The sequence below is a fragment of the Alnus glutinosa genome, chromosome 3 (genome assembly GCF_958979055.1).
Source record: "Alnus glutinosa chromosome 3, dhAlnGlut1.1, whole genome shotgun sequence".
In the NCBI taxonomy this organism is placed as follows: domain Eukaryota; kingdom Viridiplantae; phylum Streptophyta; class Magnoliopsida; order Fagales; family Betulaceae; genus Alnus; species Alnus glutinosa.
Genome location: NC_084888.1, coordinates 15,761,769 through 15,783,914, shown reverse-complemented (window position 1 = coordinate 15,783,914; position 22,146 = coordinate 15,761,769). Strand labels below are relative to the sequence as shown.

The following is a 22,146-nucleotide window of genomic DNA, read 5'->3' as shown; positions in this document are numbered from 1 at the left end:
TTATGTGTGACCTGGAAGGTGATGCATAACGATTGGCAAGTGTTGTCCACAACTGGAGTGAGGTGTTTAGGCCATAAAAAGTTGAGACAACGTTCTTTGAGAGAGTGGCAATAAACCAACCAAGGATGTATTGATCCTCCTCCTCCTATAAAATGAACTCAGGGTTTAGTAAGTCGACACCCTTCTATTAAATTTTGGAGAGGTATTTAGTTGGACAAGATTCTAAGCCATCAACAATGCAAAAGAGACCATACGTTCGAAGGATAGGAAGAAAATGAAAAACCCACATTAGGTACTTATTGGCATCTAGTTTGATTGATACTAGATAAGCAATGTTAGGGATGGAGAATGAGGTAGCAGAAGCGGAGCTTGATTTAGCACCATGTAAGAAAATGTAACAACATGGAATTTGGCCAGAATGCTACAGCAGATGTACATAAAGTTTAATAGATCCGACAAATTTCCTATTTATAGTTTCACTAGATAAGTATAAAAACTATACAACTCTAATATGTACAATTGATCAACTTTGGAGGGAACAATTCAAATGCATTGATCTTTGATTAGGACTGTTAGAAAATATTATTGCCTTTCCTATTAGAATTTATTCCCTACCTTAATTACTCTAGAGCTTCTTGGTTACTACTCATAGCCTCTTTATATATAGAGGTCTCTTGTAATATGTTATGTATATACTACTCAATACAATATAGTCCTTAATATATTTCCGCTCTCTCTTCCGCTCTTTCTCTCTTTCACATATGTTGGGGAAAGTATTGTACTCCTCGGTAGTCAGGCCCAGCCCGAGCACAAGGCCCATTGGGCCCTCCCGACCGGGCCTGAGCGGTTCAAGAATTTCATCCATCCAGGCCCACCAAGATCATCAGGGCCTAACATGTTCACCTGACCCGCCTTATCCGACCCGGATGTAGCCGACTCGGATACCAACCGGTACTAACATCCGCGTTTATCTCGGGAGTACCCGGGATTTAAGGGACACGACGCACGACATCAGACTAGATCATGCGCCCGAAGCTTCACCAATGTCATGCCGCCCGTATAAGATCGAACGCCCGAGATTAGCGGTCGTGGAACCCGGAATATCTGTGCGCCCGAGGCCACGTCTTCATCAACTACCGATTCCCGCATATATAGGAATAATCTCAACTGCTCCTTAGTCTCTATAAATACCAAGGTCCCCTCATTCATTAAGGTACGCTGATTAATCTATATAACCTTACTCTGCGCATTTTCTCTAAGAACAATACACTTACTTAAGCATCGGAGCGGGGTTGTCGGCATTCCCCCCCCCCCCCCGACAGTTTCTGGTTGGCGCCGTCTATGGGAACGACTTGTGACGTTTCTCTACAAAAATCCGCTATGGTGAACACTAGATCAGAAGTGAACAGAGTGTCTCGGGATGCTCGAAATGCCCGAGAGGAAGGAAACTCAAGCGATCCTCAAATCACTCGGCTGAATGAAAGGATAGAGTAGATGGCCAAAAGTATCAAGGATTTGGCTACTATGAATGCCATTCTTCAGGCTCGGGTTCCGGAACTCCACCGGACAATCACAGATCCAGAAAACCAAGAAGTCCGCAATAGCCACATCGGAGAGCGACGGGAGGAGGAAAGACACAGAGGCAGCCGATTTGAGGGGTCCGGAGAAAGAAATGACCAAGAGGAAGAAATCCCCGCGCACGTTTCCCCTCCTCAAACCGAGGCCAAAAGGGCGGTGCAAGGCATGATCACCCGGTTAGAACAGAGATGCAATGTTCTGACCGCTGCTATCCAACGGAATGATAAGGGAAAGGCTTCCCTGGTCGAAAATCTTTTGCAAAAGACTACCTCTCCATTTACCGAGGATGTGGCCAACATTTGTCTTTCTGAGAAGTTTAAAATCCCAAAAATTCCGTTCTATACAGGCCTTGAAGATCCTGTGGAACACCTGGATAATTTCTGTGCTCACATGGACCTCCACCGAACACCCGAGATGGTAGCATGCCGAGCCTTTCCACTTACCCTCTCGGGTAACGCCCGCGACTGGTTTAGGAAACTTCCACCGAACTCCATCCGTCACTTCGACGACCTCGGAAGGATGTTCCTCTTGTAGTTCATGGCCGGGAGGGTCAGGAGAAAGCCATCTGGGTCCTTGATGTCATTGCATCAGGGACTCGAGGTGTATTTAAAATATTTTTTTATGAGATTCAACCAGGCGCGGCTCGAGGCAGCAACCGACGACTTCATATACGGAGCCCTCTTCCAGGGAATTCGAAAAGATGGTGCCCTCATGGCTGACATAGCCCGAAATCCTTCACAAAACCTAGATGGCTTCATGAATAAGGCCGAGAAGTGCATCAACCAGGAGGAAACGCTCTGGGCACTACTGGGATCCGAGCAGACTCACCCTTCCAATTCCGAGCGTCAGAAAAAGAAAAAGAATCCTCGAAAAGAAGAACGTAGGCGAGTCTCGGAAGGAGAAGAGGCAAAACCAAAGCGAAACCAGGAATCGCTCCGAGACCACAATTGGACACCCCTCAACGCTCCCATCATGGATGTCCTTATGGAGATAAAGCGGGATCCCATGTACCGGAAACCCAGGCCAGTACTTGTGAATCCAAATTCACCATATGCCGATCAGTACTGTGCTTTCCATTATACCACCGGGCACCGCACCGAAGCTTGCATCACCCTGAGAATCTTGATAGAATGCTTCATAGAGAATGGGAAGCGTGTTCGATTCCTTGCAAATCAAAGGATTCTACCAAACCCGGAGCACGGTAACTGACCCCGGGAAGATCACAATCGGTTCCATCCAAATCAAAACAATCCTCGGAATGACCGAGAAAGAGATCGGGAAAGGGCCAGGGAGCCAGAGCGTAGGCAAGATCATCGGGTTGTCCGAGAAAGAAGCAGGAGCCGAGCTTGACCAGCACCACAGGGGAAGCTTCCGGAGATACACACAATTTCTGGGGTTTTCGGAGGAGGAGGAGAGTCCAGCTCAGCTCGGAAGGCATATGCAAGGCAGATGAAGGACTTCGAAGTGTACTCGGTAGAGAAGCCACCAAAATCCCAGAAACGCGAGGATCAGGTAATCGGGTTCTCGGACGATGATTATGCGGGGGTATCCCTTCCACACACCGATGCTTTGGTTTTGAGCTTAGCCATTGCCAACCACAAGATACACCGCATCCTTATTGACACTGGGAGCTCGACTGACATCCTTTATAGGTCAGCCTTTGAGCTCATGAAAATAGACCGAAGAAAAATGGTTCCGGTTAGACACTCACTAGTGGGATTCACGGGAGAATTGGTGCTCCCTCTTAAGTCGATAGAGCTCCCGGTAATGGCAGGGGTATACCCGAGGAAAAGGACAATAATGGTCAAGTTCCTAATAATAGATCGACCTTCGGCTTACAACGCCATCCTCGGAAGAACGGCTCTCAATGAGCTCAAAGCTGTCACCTCAATCCCCCACCTAAGCATGAAATTCCCCACCGAGGACGGGGTCGGCGTTGAAAAAGGGAATCAACAAATGGCGCGGGAATGCTACAACACGAGCTTGAAAAAGCTCCCTGAAGCTGTGGGTCTCGGAGAGCGGACCAAAAAAGATGGAAAATAGCAATCATAGTTGGGGGAGCCGGTCGAGGAGTTGGAAGACTTCAAGCTTGGTGACTCGAAGAAAAAGATCCAGATAGGCTCGCAACTTACCCCTGAAATGAAAGAAGCTTTGGTAGCATTCTTGAGGCAAAATGAAGACGTCTTTGCATGGAGCCACGATGATATGCCAGGGATACCTCCCTCCGTGATAGTCCACAAGCTAATGGTCGATCTGAGCCACCGACCAGTCAAGCAACGAAGGCGAACTTTTGCTCCGGAGAGGAATCAGGCCGTAGCCGAGGAGGTGCAGAAGCTCCTACAGGCCGGGTTTATCCGAGAAGTGGATTATCCCGAGTGGCTAGCCAATGTGGTTTTAGTCAAGAAATCCACTGGGAAGTGGAGATTGTGCGTCGATTTCACCGACCTCAACAGAGCATGTCCTAAGGATAGCTTCCCGTTGCCATGGGTCGATCTGCTGGTAGATTCGACAGCTGGGCATGAACTCCTCACGTTCATGGACACATTCTCCGGCTACAATCAGATACACATCGATGAAATCGACCAAGAAAAAACATCCTTCATTACCGACCGAGGCATATATTGCTATAAGATGATGCCATTCGGTCTGAAAAATGCGGGGGCCACATACCGGAGGCTGGTCAACAGAATGTTCCGAGATTAGATCGGACGAAATGTAGAAGTTTATGTTGATGACATGCTTGTCAAGAGCATCCGAGCCGCCGGCCATATAGCAGATTTGAGGGAAACTTTCGAGACGCTGAGGACTCACAAAATGAAGCTCAATCCGACCAAATGTGCTTTCGGCGTTTCCTCCGTGAAGTTCTTGGGATTTATGGTCTCACAGAGAGGAATCGAGGCAAATCCCGAGAAGGTGAGTGCTGTCCTTGGAATGCAATCTCCCTGGACCACCAAGCAACTGCAGCAGCTGACTAGGAGAATAGCAGCCTTAAACCGGTTCATCTCCCGATCCACAGACAAATGTCTCCAATTTTTCAAGATTTTGAGGAAAACCTTTGAATGGAGTAGCGAGTGCGAGGAAGCCTTAGGGAAGCTAAAAGAATATCTGACCAATCCGCTGCTCTTGAGCCGTCCCAGCGAAGGGGAAATACTATATCTCTACCTAGTAGTATCTCCTCGGCAGTCAGCTCAGCATTGGTCTGAGAAGACTCAGGTATCCAACAACCGGTTTATTTTACCAGCAAAGCACTCCACGGAGCCGAAGAGAGGTACCCTCGGATCCAAAAGTTGGCCTTCGCCTTAATCATCTCGGCATGAAGACTAAGGCCATATTTTCAAGTGCATGCCATACGGGTGTTGACCGAGTATCCGCTAAAGAATATATTACAAAAACTAGACCTTTCTGGCAGGTTGGTGGACTGGTCGGTAGAGCTGGGGCAATTCGACATAGAATTCCATCCTCGAACTTCTATCAAGGGTCAGGTCCTAGCTGACTTCATCCTGGAATTCAGTAATACACCCGAGAGCAAAGAACTGCCCAAGAAGGAGACCTGGGTAGCATATGTAGACGGTTCCTCAGCTAACTGGAAGAGTGGAGTCGGTGTCACTCTGGCAAGCCTGGATGGAGAAAGTTTTCGGTACGCAATCAAGCTGGATTTTGTGACCACCAACAATGAAGCTGAGTATGAGGCCGTGTTGGCCGGGCTTTCCATCGCCCGGGAGATGGGAGCAAAGAACGTAGAAGTCAGAAGCGATTCTCAGGTGGTAGTAAGCCATGTGCAGGGACTTGCAGAGGCCCAAGGAGAAAATATGATTCAATATCTCGACAAGGTGCATGAATATCAGTCTAACTTTGACAGAACCGTCATGACAAAAGTTCCTCGGGAGGAAAATGTCTAGGTTGATGCTCTCTCCAAAATGGGCTCTGGAACCAGGCCCATCATCAAAACATCTACACGGGAGGTGGTAATACAGACCGAACCTTCAATCCTCCCGAAGCTTGATATGATGGAGGTCGAAGAAAGATCAGACGATCCCGAATGGGCCACTGATGTTGTTCGGTACCTCCGCAGTGGATCTTTACCCGAGGACAAGCTGCTGTCTCGTAAGGTGAAAATGCACTCAGCCAGGTACGTGCTTATCGGAGGATTACTTTACCGAAGAGGATATACCGAACCACTTCTCAAGTGTCTCACGAACTCTGAGGCAGAATATGTGCTAAAAGAAATACACGAGGGGGTCTGCGGGAACCATTCAGGCTCTCGGATGCTAGCACACATAGCAATGAGAGCCGGGTACTACTGGCCAACAATGAACAAGGACTCGATCAGGTTGGTTCGACAATGCGACAAGTGTCAGAGGTTTGCTCGGGTGATGAAGAAACCCCTTGTAAAACTTAGCCCGATCACCTCGCCCTGGCCATTCGTAAAATGGGGGGTCGACATAGTTGGACCCATGCCACTGGGAAAGGGAAAGCGGAGGTTCCTTCTTGTCGCGGTAGACTACTTCACCAAATGGGCAGAAGCCGAGGCATTTGCCACCATCACCACCGACAACGTGATAAAGTTTCTTTGGAGCTCGGTCATATGTCGATTTGGCATCCCATATGCCTTTGTTACTGAAAACGGAAAACAGTTTGACTGCTGACCGTTTCATAAATGGTGCGCCGAACTTCGGATTCGAAATCATTATTCCACTTCGATTCATCCACCAGCAAATGGGCAAGTGGAAGCCACGAACAAAACACTACTCAAGGCACTGAAAAAGAAGCTCGGCAAGAAAAAGGGAGCTTGGGCAGAGTATGTCCCCGAAGTACTTTGGACTTACCGTACCACAACACGCACTCCCACTGGTGCTACTCCATTCTCTTTAGCTTACGGATCCGAGGCAGTCATCCCGGCTGAAGTTGGATCGCCAAGCTTTCGGGTATCACACTACAATCCGGGACTCAATGATGAAGGAATCAAGCTTAATCTGGACTTGTTACAAGAAAGAAGAGATGAAGCACAGGTCACATGGGCAGCATACCAAAAACGAGCCGCCCGTTACTTCAATAAGAAGGTGAATCCACGGAAGTTCCAACTCGGTGACTGGGTCTTGAGGAAGGTAAGCCCGATTACCAAATATCCAACTGAAGGAAAACTCGGACCTCAGTGGGAGGGGCCCTACAAAGTCATACGATGTCACGACAAAGGAGCTTATCACCTAATCGATACGGCCGGCAAGGAACTACCGAGAGCGTGGAACGCCGAACATCTAAAGAAGTACTTTATGTGAATCTCTTGTAATCAAATATTCTGTTGGTACATTCAATTGCTTTGAAATCTACAGAGATCTTTCTTTCCGGATTATTGTCTCAGATCAAATAAAACCAGATCAAATCAAAGTGCTATTTCCACTAGGTTTGAAACACAACCGACTCGGAACGCACGCCGGTCAAGTTCCTCGGTAATGACTCAGACAAATCCAAAATTTGTCTAAGGCATTAGGGGGTGACTCGGTTCAAATCAAACCAGATCAAATCAAAATGCTATTTCCACTCGGTTTGAAACACAACCGACTCGGAACGCACGCCGGTCAAGTTCCTCGGTAATGACTCAGACAAATCCAAAATTTGTCTAAGGCATTGGGGGGTGACTCGGTTCAAATCAAACCAGATCAAATCAAAACAGATCAAATGAAAGTGCTATTTCCACTTGGTTTGAAACACAACCGACTCGGAACGCACGCCGGTCAAGTTCCTCGGTAATGACTCAGACAAATCCAAAATTTGTCTAAGTCATTGGGGGGGTGACTCGGCAGTACATCTGCAGTTCAACACGAATGGCAGTTCAACACTTTCAAAATAAAACGATAATTTTAATTACAAAGTAGTACTTTTAGTTACATGCTAACTCGGTTGTAAAACTTAAAACTTCAGTTCAAAATACAACCGGGTATATATATAAAAATAAAAATAAAAATTACAAGTTCGGACTGCCTGGCGAGTCAACTTCGTCACCAGCCTCAACTTCCTCGGCATCTTCATTCCCGGGAGTACAGTTAGAGATAGAAGGCCTGGATGTCAGATCATCACGATATGGATTGGGAGCATCGTTGGTCCAATCTGTCACGTCTCAAAAGAACTCCACACCCAAGGTTTGAAGCTCATCAGTAGCAGTCTCCGGTATCCCGATGAGACCGGGAGTCACGGTCTCTGGATCAACTTTAAAAACATCCGGGTGAAGAAGCATAGTCCTCAAGCTCTCAAAACCGCAGTTTGATCCTCGGCCCCAGCTGAGGCCTCGGAGCCAGGGGACCAAAGCGAGTTGCTTCTTCAAGAGCTTGGACTTGGACTTGTAATGATGGCTCTTCTTCCGAAGCTTCTTGGTCCTGGCATGAGCCTCCTTTTGCTTTTTAGATAAAGTCTGCTTTTCGGCGGCTAGTGAGTCCACCTCCGACTGCATCTTTGCTACCTGGGCAGAAAGAGCTGCCTTTGCCTCGTTGGCCTCGGTTAGGTTCGTCAAGACCCGATCAAGGGTCTTTTCACTTTTAAACGCTTGGGCCCGAGCCTCTTCCACTTGCTTCCGGGCAGTTGTCAGGTCCTTGTCCCGAGCCTCTAGGGTCTGATCTCGAATCTGAATGTCCTCTTTCAAGGTCTCAATTTGAGACTCCAAATCCTCAGTCCAGGACACCTCAAATTCTAACTCCTAAACCCGGAACTGCAACTCGGTAACCTTAGCTTTCAAAGAAAGTTGATTCTCGGTAGATACTTGGTGGTCTCGCCAGAAAGCAACCGACCTTATTATGCCCTTTTAAAAAAAAAAAAAAAAAAAAAAAAAAAAAAAGAGAAAAAGAAAACGGGGCTTTGTGAGAAGAAAAGTAGTTAAGTGTAAAAAGTTATCTTCAACTCATAAAGCTTACTTGAAGTTGGGCATGAAGAAGTGCCTCCGCAAGTTCCTCAGGTGACTCGGTGCCGGACATAGATAAAGACTCTTCCGGGAGTATCTCTAGCAGTGACGCTATCAATCCTGCCTGTCTGGACGTGCTGGCTTCTCCACGACTGGGCAAAGGGTTAGTAGCCTCGGGTTGTGGTTCCTCAAGCTCCTCGGCTCCTGAGGGGTCCCTCACCAAATTCGGAGTTGAGCCGTCTCCGATCGGCTCTGGTAAATCCTTAGCCCCGGATTCTAGCCTTGTCTCGGTCTCCGCTGGTGGATGGACCCCAGATATCAATCTGTCCTCGGGCTCCAAAATAGCCTCGGTTTCTCCAACCGGGGATTGACTCACCGGCTCCGCAATAATTGGCGCCGTCGTAGTAAAGGAATCGGGTAGAACGGGTTTTGCCCGAACCTGTTGTGTAATTGGAATGGTCGGTAAAATGAAGCGCGGTTGTCCAAAGAGAAGCTTGGCTTCACTCTCCCGAGTGAGGGCGTATTCCGTAGGGTCCGTAGCGAAACGGGTCCTCTTCGGTGACGCCGGCACCTTTTCCTTTCCCTTAGGCTTAACTGATTTTCGAACCTTCTTCCCGGATTCCTCAGGTTCATCTTCTATGTGGATCACATCAGGGACGGGTGCTTGGGTAGCCTCGGTCGAGCAATTGCCGGACCAATCAGCTCGAGTCTCAGACACCTTCGAAGAAATGGCCGAAGCTAGAGCAGTGTGAGACTTTTCTCTGGCAGCCTCAGCTGACTCCTTCTCGGGAGCCTCTGCAGATGTCGAAAGCTCCTTCTCGGGAGCCTTTGCTACCTCCAGTGCAAGTTCGGTCACTTTAGAAGGAGCGGCTGTGGAAGAAGCACCAACTGGACGACTCTCAGATATAACCACCCCTTTTTGGATAGTTGCAGGTTTGTGGACCCATTTCAGCTTAGAGGAATCTGGCATCGACATTGTGCCCCTCTTTGACACAGGAGCAACCTCCGAGGCTCTGGCTCGAGGGGTAGCCACTGCTTCGCTCCCGGACTTCTTCACCATTGTTTTTCCCTTCCGGTCATACCAAACTTTGCCGGTGGGAATTTGATATTTGCGAACTTTCCGCATGTTCTCATTGGTAACGATGTTATCATAGTCAATCTATAAGACATTGGTCGGCGTTTGGGAGAAGGTCAACATTGTGGCAACCCTCCTCCTCCCGGTTGCATTCAGGGCTGGAGGTTTCCTAAGGTCAATTTGGATTGGTCTCCACTCTCGGGACATCCTCTGGTCCTCCGCCAAGGGTGTAGCCGACTCCCATTCACCCGAGACCCTAAAGAACTTAGATCTCCACCCATGGTTGTTTGAGTAACTCTGGGAGAGGAAAATGAAAATCGGGTTCTCCCGGACGGTGAACTCTACAACACCTTCCCTTTTATAGTTGACCCTGTATATGTTGAAGAACTATAGAATCGTCATCCGAGCCTCCAACACCGTATGCCATAAAATGAAAGACGCGAAGCGGTATCTCCATGCCTTCGGTGCGATTTGACTTGGGGAGACCCTGAGGTACAACACCAGCTCTCGAGCTATGTCCGGAAAGGGGAGCCGAAGCCCGTCGGTAAGCATCCGCTCGTAAATAACGACGTCACCCCTTTGGATCTGCATCTTCTTCTTCAAGTTCCGGGACGTCGACTGCTTCGAATTCTTCCGCGTTAGACATTTGACAAGAGAAAATGAGAAAATAATGTGCGGTAGAATTTCGGAGGAAGTCGAGAGAGGTTTGGAAGTTCAAAGAAAATTCGAGATAAGAATGGCCGAAGTGTGGGAAGAGTATTTATATTAGCAGGTGACCCGAGTTAGCCGGTCTCCAATCACCGGTAGTCGAAGGGTCTCGTCCAAATTCCCTTCCTCCAAACTGGTAGCCGAAGAGCCCCTGGTTGCACGCCTGACAGCTGCAACACGCCTCAAAAGACGAACCGACGTCCAATCGCATTTAATACGCGGCCGGCACACGTCAGCAAATCCCGAGGCCCGCAGATTTCGATGAGAAAAGAAAATTTGAAAATTTGAAATTTGAATTTCAAATTTCAAACAAAAGGAAAAGAGTGGGATTATCAAAGATGGCAACAGAGGCTTTCGGTTGAAGCAGAAGATAAGGTGAAACCTCCCAGGTATGCCACCAACTCGATTTTGGGATACAAAGCAAAGGCCAATTGATTATTCTCGGCTGTATGCATCCGACCCCGTTGTAGAGCATAAAGCCAGTTAAAAACGGTTAATTGTTCTTAAATTCTCTTAAGCACAAAATTTGCATAAGAGAATTGGGGGGTAGTTGTTGGGGAAAGTATTGTACTCCTCGGTAGTCAGGCCCAGCCCGATCACAAGGCCCATTGGGCCCACCTAACCGGGCCTGAGCGGTTCAAGAATTTCATCCATCCAGGCTCGCCAAGATCATAGGGCCTAACCTGTTCACCCGACCCGCCTTATTCGACCCGGATGTAGCCGACCCAGATACCAACTGGTACTAACATCCGCGTTTATCTCGGGAGTACCTGGGATTTAAGGGACACAACGCACGACATCAGACTAGATCGTGCTCCCGAAGCTTCACCAATGTCATGCCGCCCGTATAAGATCGAACGCTCGAGATTAGCGGTCGTGGAACCCGGAATATCCGTCCGCCCGAGGCCACGTCTTCATCAACTACCGATTCCCGCATATATAGGAATAATCTCAACTGCTCTTTAGTCTCTATAAATACCAAGGTCCCCTCATTCATTAAGGTACGCTGATTAATCTATATTACCTTACTCTGTGCATTTTCTCTAAGAACAATACACTTACTTAAGCATCGGAGCGGGTTTGTCGGCATTCCCCCCCCCGACGCAGTGTTTGTTCTTATTTGCAGATCGAAGATAAAGAGGGAGAACTCTGACGAATCACCGATCTATGTCACCTACTGGAAACTGTCTCTACAACATATATTATCTATTTCATAGATTTATTTTAACAAGGACTTTGATCTCCACCCTTATCAAGACTCATTGGAGGATCATCTGCAGCAGGGTCTTTTGGAAGCTTTGTTGTATAGTCATTTGTAGTAACTGAAGTTGTTGGAAGTGCAGCTGCATCATCACTTGCTGTTTGAATATAATTCTTCACCTTAACACTGTGGTCATTCAACATTAACATCCGAAAAGAATAAGGACCAAGATCAGTTGCAGCCTCTAAAGGAGTTGGATCTTTAGCTCAACGAGAAGTTGAGAACACTGGAGCTTTGAGGTTGCAGCTTGTCCACATCGGTGGCCACAACACGTTTGACGACAACGACAAGTCAATCGCTGCTTAGAACACAATGTACCGTGACGTCCGCACGAGAAACTGGGGCAAAGGGTCTCTAAAATCCACGAGCCCCACATGAAATCACGAATGTAGCTCTACACTTTTCCCACCCAAGAAATGGCTGCTAGAGCCCATGATGTCACTGCACTGAGCATCAAAGGGAATTTTGTCCATTTTCATGGATGGATGTTATTTCATTATACAAAGTTATATTCCTTTTGTCAATATACATTAATGTACAAGTTTCAATGTTTACTATTAATGCAGTTGTCACGCCTTGCGGCCAATGGTCTCGAGATCCTACAAGACAAATATAAAATCAAGTGTGGTGCTCCGTGCAAGGGATGGATGGCAGCAACACTAGCTTCGATACTAAAGTTAGTGAACAAGTCAATAAAAATAGCAATAAGCAAATCACAATAATCAAGAATAGACGAAGTATTCAAGTATATGAGAGCCGCTACCTTGGGTTGGGGCTCTGCTTAGGCTTTAATAGAACGACCCTTAAAGTCTAAGAGAGTGGTTCCTGGCTGGATTGGGCACAGTGCTTCCCAGTCTTTTCATAACTGCATAATTTTCCTTAATTTTAGGAGCTTGGCGTGAAGTCGACTGTTGGGGCTTTCCAAATGAAGTGCAGTTGCCTGTTGGAGCTAAGTAATTTTGTTCTCTGGCGTTATGGTTTCCCGTGATTCTTTCCTTCTGAGATTATTCCCTTTTTGGGGTGATATCTCTTAGTGATTCGTACAGCATCATATTGTCTTAGTGGGATTGGTTTGGGGTGTGGTCAACGCGCTTGGGCCTGGGCCGTTTGTAGGCGTTGAGGTTGTGCCTTACTGAATTGTGTCGGTAAGGCCTCGAGCTAGGTGGGGAACCCTTCATGTTTAGGCTTGGGCCATTTAGTGTCCGAGGCCCTCCATTCCAAAAGCCCCTCATTTCCTTGGGCTATGGGTGTAGGCCAATCAGCGGCCTCCCATTCCCTTGGACCCAAGGTGTGGACCAACGGGAATGAGAGTGGAAAAGTCATTCCATTTACCATCATTTATAAATACACCGATAGATTTTTAAAAACTTTGACATATTTTCCTACATTTGTCCCCTTTTATTCCCACATGGATCATATATTTTTTTTTTGTTCTCTTACTCTTACGTCTTAATATTAAATTAATAAACAAAAAACATGTTGTCTCAAATTGATAAACAAACATAAAAAGTTCTAGACTTTTAAAGTATTTACTTTCAAAAAATCATTAGGATTTGTTAAGACAACATTATTTTCACGTCTACAACTCAAACAATCACCTTAACAAGCGTAAATCTTGCATTCCCTAAAAACTTTCTAAAGACGAAAATTTAACCTCTACAGCAAAATTGTCACTTCTACCACTGACTTAGCACCGCCACAACCAACTCATTCTAGACCAAATTATTAGGTTAATTTTTTATATTAATATTTTTATATTGTGAAAAAAAATTGATTTTTATAGGTTAATTTGATTGAATGAACATATAAAATAATATTTACAATTTTTCATACACGCTAAACAATAGAATCTTTTTTAAATAAATAGTTTTCCTAAAAATATTTTTTGACCGAAAACATTTTGCCCCAAAACAATCGGAGCCTAAGTGAAAGATCACAAAAACACTTTAATCTAAGAATCTTAAAGATGAGTACCGTAGATCCAATTAATACTACATATAAACCAGTAACTTTCTTAAATCTTAAATTCAATTATCAAAATATTCCTATTGATTTTAAAGGCTTAAAATTATAGATAATGTATTATTGTAGCTAAAAAAGAGGACTACTTAGCCCCAAAAAAAGACTACTAGACAAAATTAACTGGGCCTACAAAAAAAAAAAAGAAAAGAGCATCTTAGATATTATGTAACTTCTATATACGTATACAAATATTTCATAAAACAGAATATTATAAGAATGTCTATGGTAAAATAATTTATTAATTGACTAAAACAGAATTTATTTGTTAAGAACTTAAGGTCCCAAGTGCTAAATGGTAAGACTGGCAATTATTGATACAACCTGTTTAATTAAATGAGTTGGGTTAGGGCTGATCGATATAATCTTATAACATGTTTCGACATAACTCGAACCCGACACGTAACATAATGATAGACAATTTTTTACATGACCCTAGAACCCAACATGAACCCAATGCAAAATTAGAGGATTAGCGTTAAAGGGTTTAACCCGTTAATTAAATGATTAGGATTATGGTTAACCTATATAGTCTTATACCCATTATTCGACTCAATATTAACTCAACACACAAATACAAATTGCCACCCCTACTAAATATGTACTCTATTATTAATGTGTAAATAATATTTCACATGGCGCAAAGGAATTTAACAAGTTATCGCCTCACAATTAAGAAAATACATTTTTGTGAAATTATTGGCTCCTCATACCACTTTGCCATTGGAAGTTTACTAGTAGTCAGTCGAACAGTGGGTTGCATAGTATCATCTTTCAGCCAAGAAATCCTACACATGAACTTTCTCTTTTACATTTTTAAGTTCTTACTCTCTTACGTGCCATTGACAATTACAAAATCAAAATAAGCAAATGAAATTAAAAAAACGTTGTAATAAAAAGCTAACGTGACAACTGACAGAGAAAATTTGTGTAGCATTTCTCTTCAGCTTTTTTATAGGTACCAATAGCCCACACCCAAGCACTCTCTACCAAAGATTGCAACCAGGACCAAAGGCCCAACCAGAGGCCTTTGTAGGCTTAAACAAACGAAGGCCCAAATCTGTAGGAAATGTTTGCATTATCTCTAGAGTGAGGTGACATTGATTTTCTCGGCCAAGATAATAATGGCATCAATTGTCACTTCTATGCAGGCCACCGAAGGGGCCAAATCTCTGCAAGATTTTCTCCAGAATTTAAGCGTGTCCTTTCAATAAACAACAGTGCTGGATTGTCACTTCTATGCTGGATTTTTTTATTTTGTTTTGTTTTCTTTTTATAAAAAAATAAAAAAATATTACCAGCCACGTCAATTTATTGTGAAACTATTGTGAGAAATAAGTGTATGGATCATTTCTCGTGCATAAATTAATAGGTGGCAACAACTTATTTTGGATACAAACTGCTGTTAGATTAATCTACTTGGATCAATATTATATACCAGCCCCGTATCTTTAGACTTCTCTCTAGCGGATTAACCGGTTTGATTAGATGTACTCTCTGTGCATATTCAAGAATATCACATCTTATGATAAGAATCAATGTGGTCCTGGATACATAGTACAAGAGTCATCCCCATGGGGTTGGGTTGGCTCAAACATTTTTATGTTTTTGTTTTTGAGTATGAGATGACTATATAACCATTCTTTTGTACATGAAAGGGGCCGTGTTCTCCGCTGCGGAACCCTCAATGCTAAATTGTTAGGCAATGCCGGTAATCAAACCCCCGAAAGGTACGGTAGCGAGGCAAGTCTAATCTCTTTTCCTTTATATCCTAGATGCTTCCTACCATGCTCTTCCTTTCATAACGTGATTCTACGGAGATTCAAATTTTAAATGTTGAAAGGTAATTTTTCTTCATCCTGTTGTCTCTCATCATCCTATTTTTAAAAATTATAATTACATTTGTGGGAGTTATATGAAAGATTCGCAAGAATCTCATAAATTTAACGGTAACTTTTAAAAATAGGAGAATAAGAAAAATACAGGAGAAAATGAATATTTTTCTCTTTTTCTTTTACTTTTTTTCCTGAGCATTTGTTGGTGGGTCGGTAGTTTATGTTGGTAAAAATGCCATAAAAATCTGAACCAAATGGATAGCACCAGACACCGTCCTTTTTTGTTTTTCAGTCATGACCAGATACATATCTGAGTTCACTGGTGTACGAGATATATATAATACTTCAACTAGGACGGCAAGTTGTCTACTTGTCTTATAGAAAGACTATGCTGCTGATATGGCAACAAATAATCATCAATCATGTGATTCCCTTAAAGATTAATATTATTCCCAGATGATGGTATATATATATATATGAAATATATAATACTTCAACTAGGACGGCAAGTTGTCTACTTGTCTTCTAGGAAGACTATGCTGCTGATATGGCAACAACTAATCATCAATCATCAGTGTGTGTGTCTATATATATATAATTCTTCACCACCTAAATATATAATTTTTTCTTAATTTATTTATGTAGGAAGGTGGTCCCTCACTAACTTTAAAGTTTTTGTATAGAATAATTACACTACTGGTCCTTGGGATTGGTTTAAATTACGAACCACTCCCTGTGATACTATAATTACAAATTACTCTCTAAACCCGTTTTCTGTCCATCAAGTAAACAAAGTCCATTAATAGATTGCAATACAAATGATATTTAGAGGTTGTCTCACTATTTATATGACGTGACAAAGTAACTGATTCTGTTAAGTTGATGGAAGAAAAACGGGTTTAGAGAGTGATTCGTAATTATAGTTTATCACAAGGACTCTTCATGAACTTTTTGTACCACATGGAATGATTCGTAATTTAGGCTAACCCTAGAAATCAGTGATGCAATTATTCTTTTTTTTTTTTTTTTTTTTATTTTAAATAAAATAAAATAAAATAAAATAAAGTAGGGACCACCTTGCCAGATAGACAAGTTGGTAAAAAGTAGTATATTTAGGAGGTGATGTTGAATCATTACTTTATATATATATATATATGATCGTTTGCCACCCAATATACAACTTTAGGGTTTTTTTTTTTTTTGTTTTTTTTTGTTTCTAAAAATACTAGAAAAAAATAAAATAAAAATTACCACATAGATAAAGGTGATCAAAAATTATATTTTTGAGTGGCAATGTATCACTATATATATATATATATATATAAAACTTTGTCCTTTGGTAAAGTGAAAAATGTTTACCTACTACCTTCCACGGCACACCCACCCAAACATCTTACTATATATAAAATAATTTGCAGTTGATGGACACCTGTAGCCAGTCACATGGCAAGTATTTAGGACCATCTTCAAAGAACTGCTCAAATTAAAAAAGTACATATTTACAAATTGGAATGGGTTAGAAACACACAAGTTGCACACTATGTGCACACTTAACCTCACATATGGGTGGGTCTCACCCATGTGAGATGGTGAATGTACACATAGTATGTAACTTGTGTTTTTTTTAACTTGTGGGACTCACCCATATGTGAGATGGTGAATGTACACATAGTATGTAACTTGTGTTTTTTTTTAACATTATTCTTACAAATTCTCTTTTACACTTTTTTTTAACATTTTACTCTTACAAATTCTCTTCCTTCAGTTTTCTCTTAAGAATTAGAGAAAATTTTAGTTATAACTTTTGATTTTTCATCACTTTTACAATTAATTACTCAAATTTTAAAACATGCCAATTTAAGGTATCATTTTTTCAATATTTCTTTTTTCAAATTCAAACCTCAATTAGAATTTTTTGTTAAATCCTATCAAAATTTTCAAAATACTTTTTTTTTTCTTCTAAAAAATCTCAAAGATTTAGACATAGCTATTTTTGCAAGTTCCATCAAATTAAAGGAAAAAAAATTGATAAATTATTTAAATCCTATCCAAATTCCCAAAAAACCCTTGCTCTTTTTTTTTTTTTTTTCCTAAAAAAATTCAAAGATTTAGACATGGGTATTTTTGCAAATTCCATCAAATTAAAGGAAAAAAAAAATTGATAAATCAGTTTATGTGGTTTTACCTGATTTACAAATAGTTTCATGTGTTATCAAAATGAACTCAGAAGTCCCTGAAGTACGGCAAAAAAACAATTTACTCCCTACAGTCATATTCCTCCACTGATTTAACAAATTCTGTCAGTGTGACTCTGACTAAAATATGACACATGTCGTAATTTTATTGGGTATGACATATCAAACTATCGGAATCTATTAGTTCAATGGATGGAATATGACTATAGGGAGTACATTATTTTTTTGGTGCCACATGTAGCGAATTATAAATAAGGTAAACCACATTGACTGATTTTGTGTGTGTGTGTGTGTGTGTGTGTGTGTGTGTGTTTTTTAAAGGAAAAAAATGCACTATCAGTCCTTGTGCTTGGTCTAACTTACAACTTGTTCCCTAGAGTCAAATTTCATTAAAAAATTTGACAAATTCTGTTAGGTGCCACATCAACACTAATAAGATGACAACACGTGTCATTTTAATAAAAATAATATATATAAAAAAAAACTTAACAATCGTTTAAAAAGAAAAGAAAAGTGGTGGCTGCTCAACTATTGGGGATGGCCTGGCTAACCCCAGAGGTGGTTGGTGGTGGTGTGCCGCTACCCTCGAATGGATCTAAGTGTGGCCTGAAGGGCCCCCCCACCTTTGAGGGTGGCCTTCGAACCACACCTAACCCATAGGGGTAGCCGTGCGCCATTCCCAGCCTAATCTAGGGGTGGCTCAATCCCTTTGGGGATTTCCTGCGGGCCATAGCCCTTGGGGGTGGCTATGCGCCACCCTCGACCAACTCTGGGGGTGGCCACCCAACTGGCTATCTCCCTTTTTCTTTCTTTTTCTTTTCTTTTCTTTTCTTTTTCTTTTTCTTCTTCTTCTTCTTTCTTTATTTAATTTTTTTTTAATTTTTAATTTTTTTAATAATAAAAAAACAATAATTGTTTACTTTTAATATTTTTTTTATTAAGAATGTCACGTGTCGTAATCTTATTGATGCTAACGTGGTCTCTAACAGAATCTATCAATTTTTTACGAAATTTGACTCGAGGGAGCGATTTGTAAATTAAGCCAACCACAGGGACTGATGATACTTTTTTCCCTAATTATTATTTAAATTCTCCTCAAATGTTTGCCACCTTCCTCTGAACATTCGAATGTAACCCTAGCACATAGCTCTCTTACTAACATTTGAAGAAACCCTAGCATGAACATTTGTTGTACCCTCATCAGATCGCTTGATGGTTGCCCTAGTTGAGGTAGCCCTTATCCTTATCCTCTTTGGAACTTTCGATGCTCGTGACGAACGATCAACGTGCCATTTCTGCAAATGTTTGAACGTGTCTGAAAGATAAAATCCAACTCACCAAATCTTATCTACTCTCCTTCCCCTATAAATACATTTGAAATCATAGTTACGAGTAATTACATTTTGGGTCAAAGCTTTAAGACTTTCATGCATTTAAGGTATTACGTGCTTAGGATAGAGTTTTAAGTTGTTATTTATAATGTTCGGGTGTGTTTCGCAGTAGCGGGAATCCAAGATGTCCAAGCTTGTGAATTACCAGACAAGGTAAGTAAAAACTTATAAAATTGATCTCAATTTAACGTGTGATATGTCAATAGAATGACCATGCTTTTATTTCCTGAAAAATATGTCATGAGCTGTTAATTTTTATAATATCTTTACAACTATTTGTGACAAGTATATTAAATAAGATTTTTAACGCGATTTAGACTAATTAAGTAAGTGATTAAATAAAGGATGAGAAATAACACTTGGAAATTGGTTAAGTCTGAATTTCAGATTGGTGTCCGGACGAGTAGCACAAAAAGTTTCTAATTCACGGTGTGTCCGGAAAGGACATTGGAGTGTCTTGACGAGTTGGACAGAAAGTTCAGTCTCAGATGTGTGTCCGAACAAGACATTTAGGTGTCCTAACGGGGTGCAGATGGGATACCTCTAGAAGGATTTTTGGACATTCCACGTCGGGGGTGTCCGAACAGCTCACTAATCTGTTCGAATGGGCGGATATATAAAGAACTAAAGCCCGCGGTTTCAACTAATTTTCCCCATTTTCTCTACTCTCTTCCATGATTTTCTCTCTTCTCTCACCTAGGGTTTGTATCTAAATCTTAGGTATTGATTTGTACATACTTCTAAAGCCAAATCCAATTCCGAAAACGTGATTCTTTTCATTGATTAGTTTGAGGTAAATCCATCAAACCTAGGTAGATTGAGTTAATGTTATAGGAGTTCTAGACCACATTCAAGCTAAGGGTTAGAGTTTCATGTGGTGAAACTTTGTGGTTGGTAAAAAATCAAGGTAAGACTTAACCCTAGATCTTCTGTAAGTATTGTAAATCAAATATTGTTGTGTCTAACCCTAGGATTTATCTATGAGTTATTGTTATTAGTTAATGGGGGTGTTAAATGGAACTCTAGGAACTCTCAGGGTTGCCATGGTAGGTTAGCACTTAAAACAATCAAAGACCTATGTGGTCTTTAGAGTTAGGAAGTGCTTTAGGTTGGTCTTGATATGTTATTGCAATGTGAAATGCAGTGGTGCATTGCAAGGCTTGCGTTGGGAAAATCCATCACAAGCTCTCCTTCACGCGGATTAGGTCAGTATTTTACTCACTGAGCAAAGACACTAAGTTTTATTGCTTTAATGATTTTAATGTTTAAAAGCTTTGTAAGAATATCACTTAGGGTTTCATGATATGTATGCAATTAGTATTGAAAGTATATGATGTTAAATGATGCATTAGTGTGTGAAAGCATGGACACGATGATTATATGGCACAAACGCACAAAGCATGTACATGAAACAAAAACAAGAACATGAATTGCTGAAACAAGACCGTTTGGGTTAAAGTCTCACCGGCACCACGTGTAAGACTATTTGATTGAAGTCCCATCAGCACCATGATATGATGACAACATACAAAAAGCATGCATAGCACGATGATAATGTATGACATGGTTTACTATGGCTTTTCATGCTAGATGTATCAGTATGCATATGGGACTGAATGAGACAGAACATATGTATACCGTTACAACCGACTTACATATGATGATTTATATGATTTCTTGCATTGATGTACTTGTATACTTGTGTTTCCCTGAAGTTGTGGAGTACTTGTATATGTCTATAGATGAGTATTATGATATTTATATGGTTTCATGCTTAGATGTGCATGTATGCTTGTATTCCTCGAAGTTCTGGATTGTTTGTATATGAGTTTAGCTAAGTTATGATCGCATTTGTTTTCATGCTTAGATGTGCCCATATGCTTGTGTTTCCCTAGTTGTGAAATGCTCGTATAAGAGTATAGCTGAGTTATATGATATACAAATATGTATGATGTAGATGGATCTATATGTGTATGCTTCTTAGCAGGAGATTGGAACATATACATATGTTCACAAATATGTAGTATGATTTCACGTGTTTATAAAACGCCTATGTTTACCTCATCGGCTACAAAATGTTTTAAAATGAAGTATTATCCAAAGGTAGCTGTTATTCTAAACACATGGTAGAAAGAAAGAAATATCGGCTCATTGTGAAAACTTAGTGAGTTTTATATTCTTGAGAACATGGACTCATTAATCCACCTATGCTATTGTGAGATTCCACGATCGCATAGATTTTGTTTTTGTTGCAGGTCTGTGCATCATGGGTCGTAGATCGCGTGTGAGCTTAGAGATCATCGAAGGGATTCCTTCGAGTTGCTGTCTAGTGAGGCATTGACTGAATCTAAGTCAACCTCTGGTTATGTTGTAATGACTTCTACGTCGTTATGGCATTTTGAGATGTAATGATAATGAGAAATGATATAGAAGCTCTCTTTAATTGATTTGTTATTTTATGAGAAATGATATAGAAGCTCCCTCTCTCTATTTAGGGTTAGGTCACTAAAAAGTAGCAAAAATGGGACCTAGGATTTATCTTGTCCCTTAAATAGGATCATTCCCACGTATATAAGGCTAGAAACCCTAAAAAAAAAAAAACATATAGGTGGGGCATCAATTGTTCGGTCAAGTCATTGATCGATCGATGGGTGCCACATGCATCAGTTGATTGATGTAAGGGGTTGATTGATTGATGTTCGAAGTACATTGAAAAATAATTAACTTTAAAACTCTTTTTAACACAAATCATGGAACACTTTTACATGTATGCATCTGTAGTTTATTTTTGAGAAATTTTTATTTTTAGTTAGTTTAAAATATTTATAAAGTCTCGTGGTTTGTAAACCAGTGGTTATTTTAAAATAATTTCCTTGTGTTTAAGCAAGGTATTACAACACCTCATCCTAATAGGTAGGGACAATCAAGCCATTAAATGTTTTTAACTCATCTTTAATTAGTAAGCATTTATATTGTCTTTGTAACACCCCAAAATTAAAATTTTGTCAATTAAAATGCTGTGTGTTTTAATTAACTTTACAACCCCTGTAGTCTGGTTGAGTTTTGGATTTTTGGTTCTTAAGGAAGTTAAGGCTGAACGAACGATCGATGTTGGGTGATCGAGCGTTTGACGACACCCTAAGTCACAAACGTTCTATTTGGGACTCGAACGTAGATGGACAATTATAACAACTT

The 22,146-nt window shown here is 41.6% G+C and overlaps 1 protein-coding gene across 1 annotated transcript; it reads left to right on the top strand.

The window, feature by feature from the left end:
* Positions 1-4,314: 4,314 nt before the first annotated feature.
* On the top strand, positions 4,315-5,477 carry LOC133863220 (uncharacterized). Its single transcript, XM_062299183.1, has 2 exons — positions 4,315-4,846; positions 4,975-5,477. Exons 1-2 carry the CDS (start codon positions 4,315-4,317, stop codon positions 5,475-5,477), a joined length of 1,035 nt encoding a protein of 344 aa, XP_062155167.1.
* The last annotated feature ends 16,669 nt before the right edge of the window (positions 5,478-22,146 follow it).

Bases quoted from the DNA above. Each gene is read 5' to 3' on its own strand.
- LOC133863220 (XM_062299183.1), top strand. From the start codon at position 4,315: ATGCTTGTCAAGAGCATCCGAGCCGCCGGCCATATAGCAGATTTGAGG. The intron at 4,847-4,974 runs GTACCCTCGGAT...TACAAAAACTAG, and splicing joins CTCCACGGAGCCGAAGAGAG to ACCTTTCTGGCAGGTTGGTG.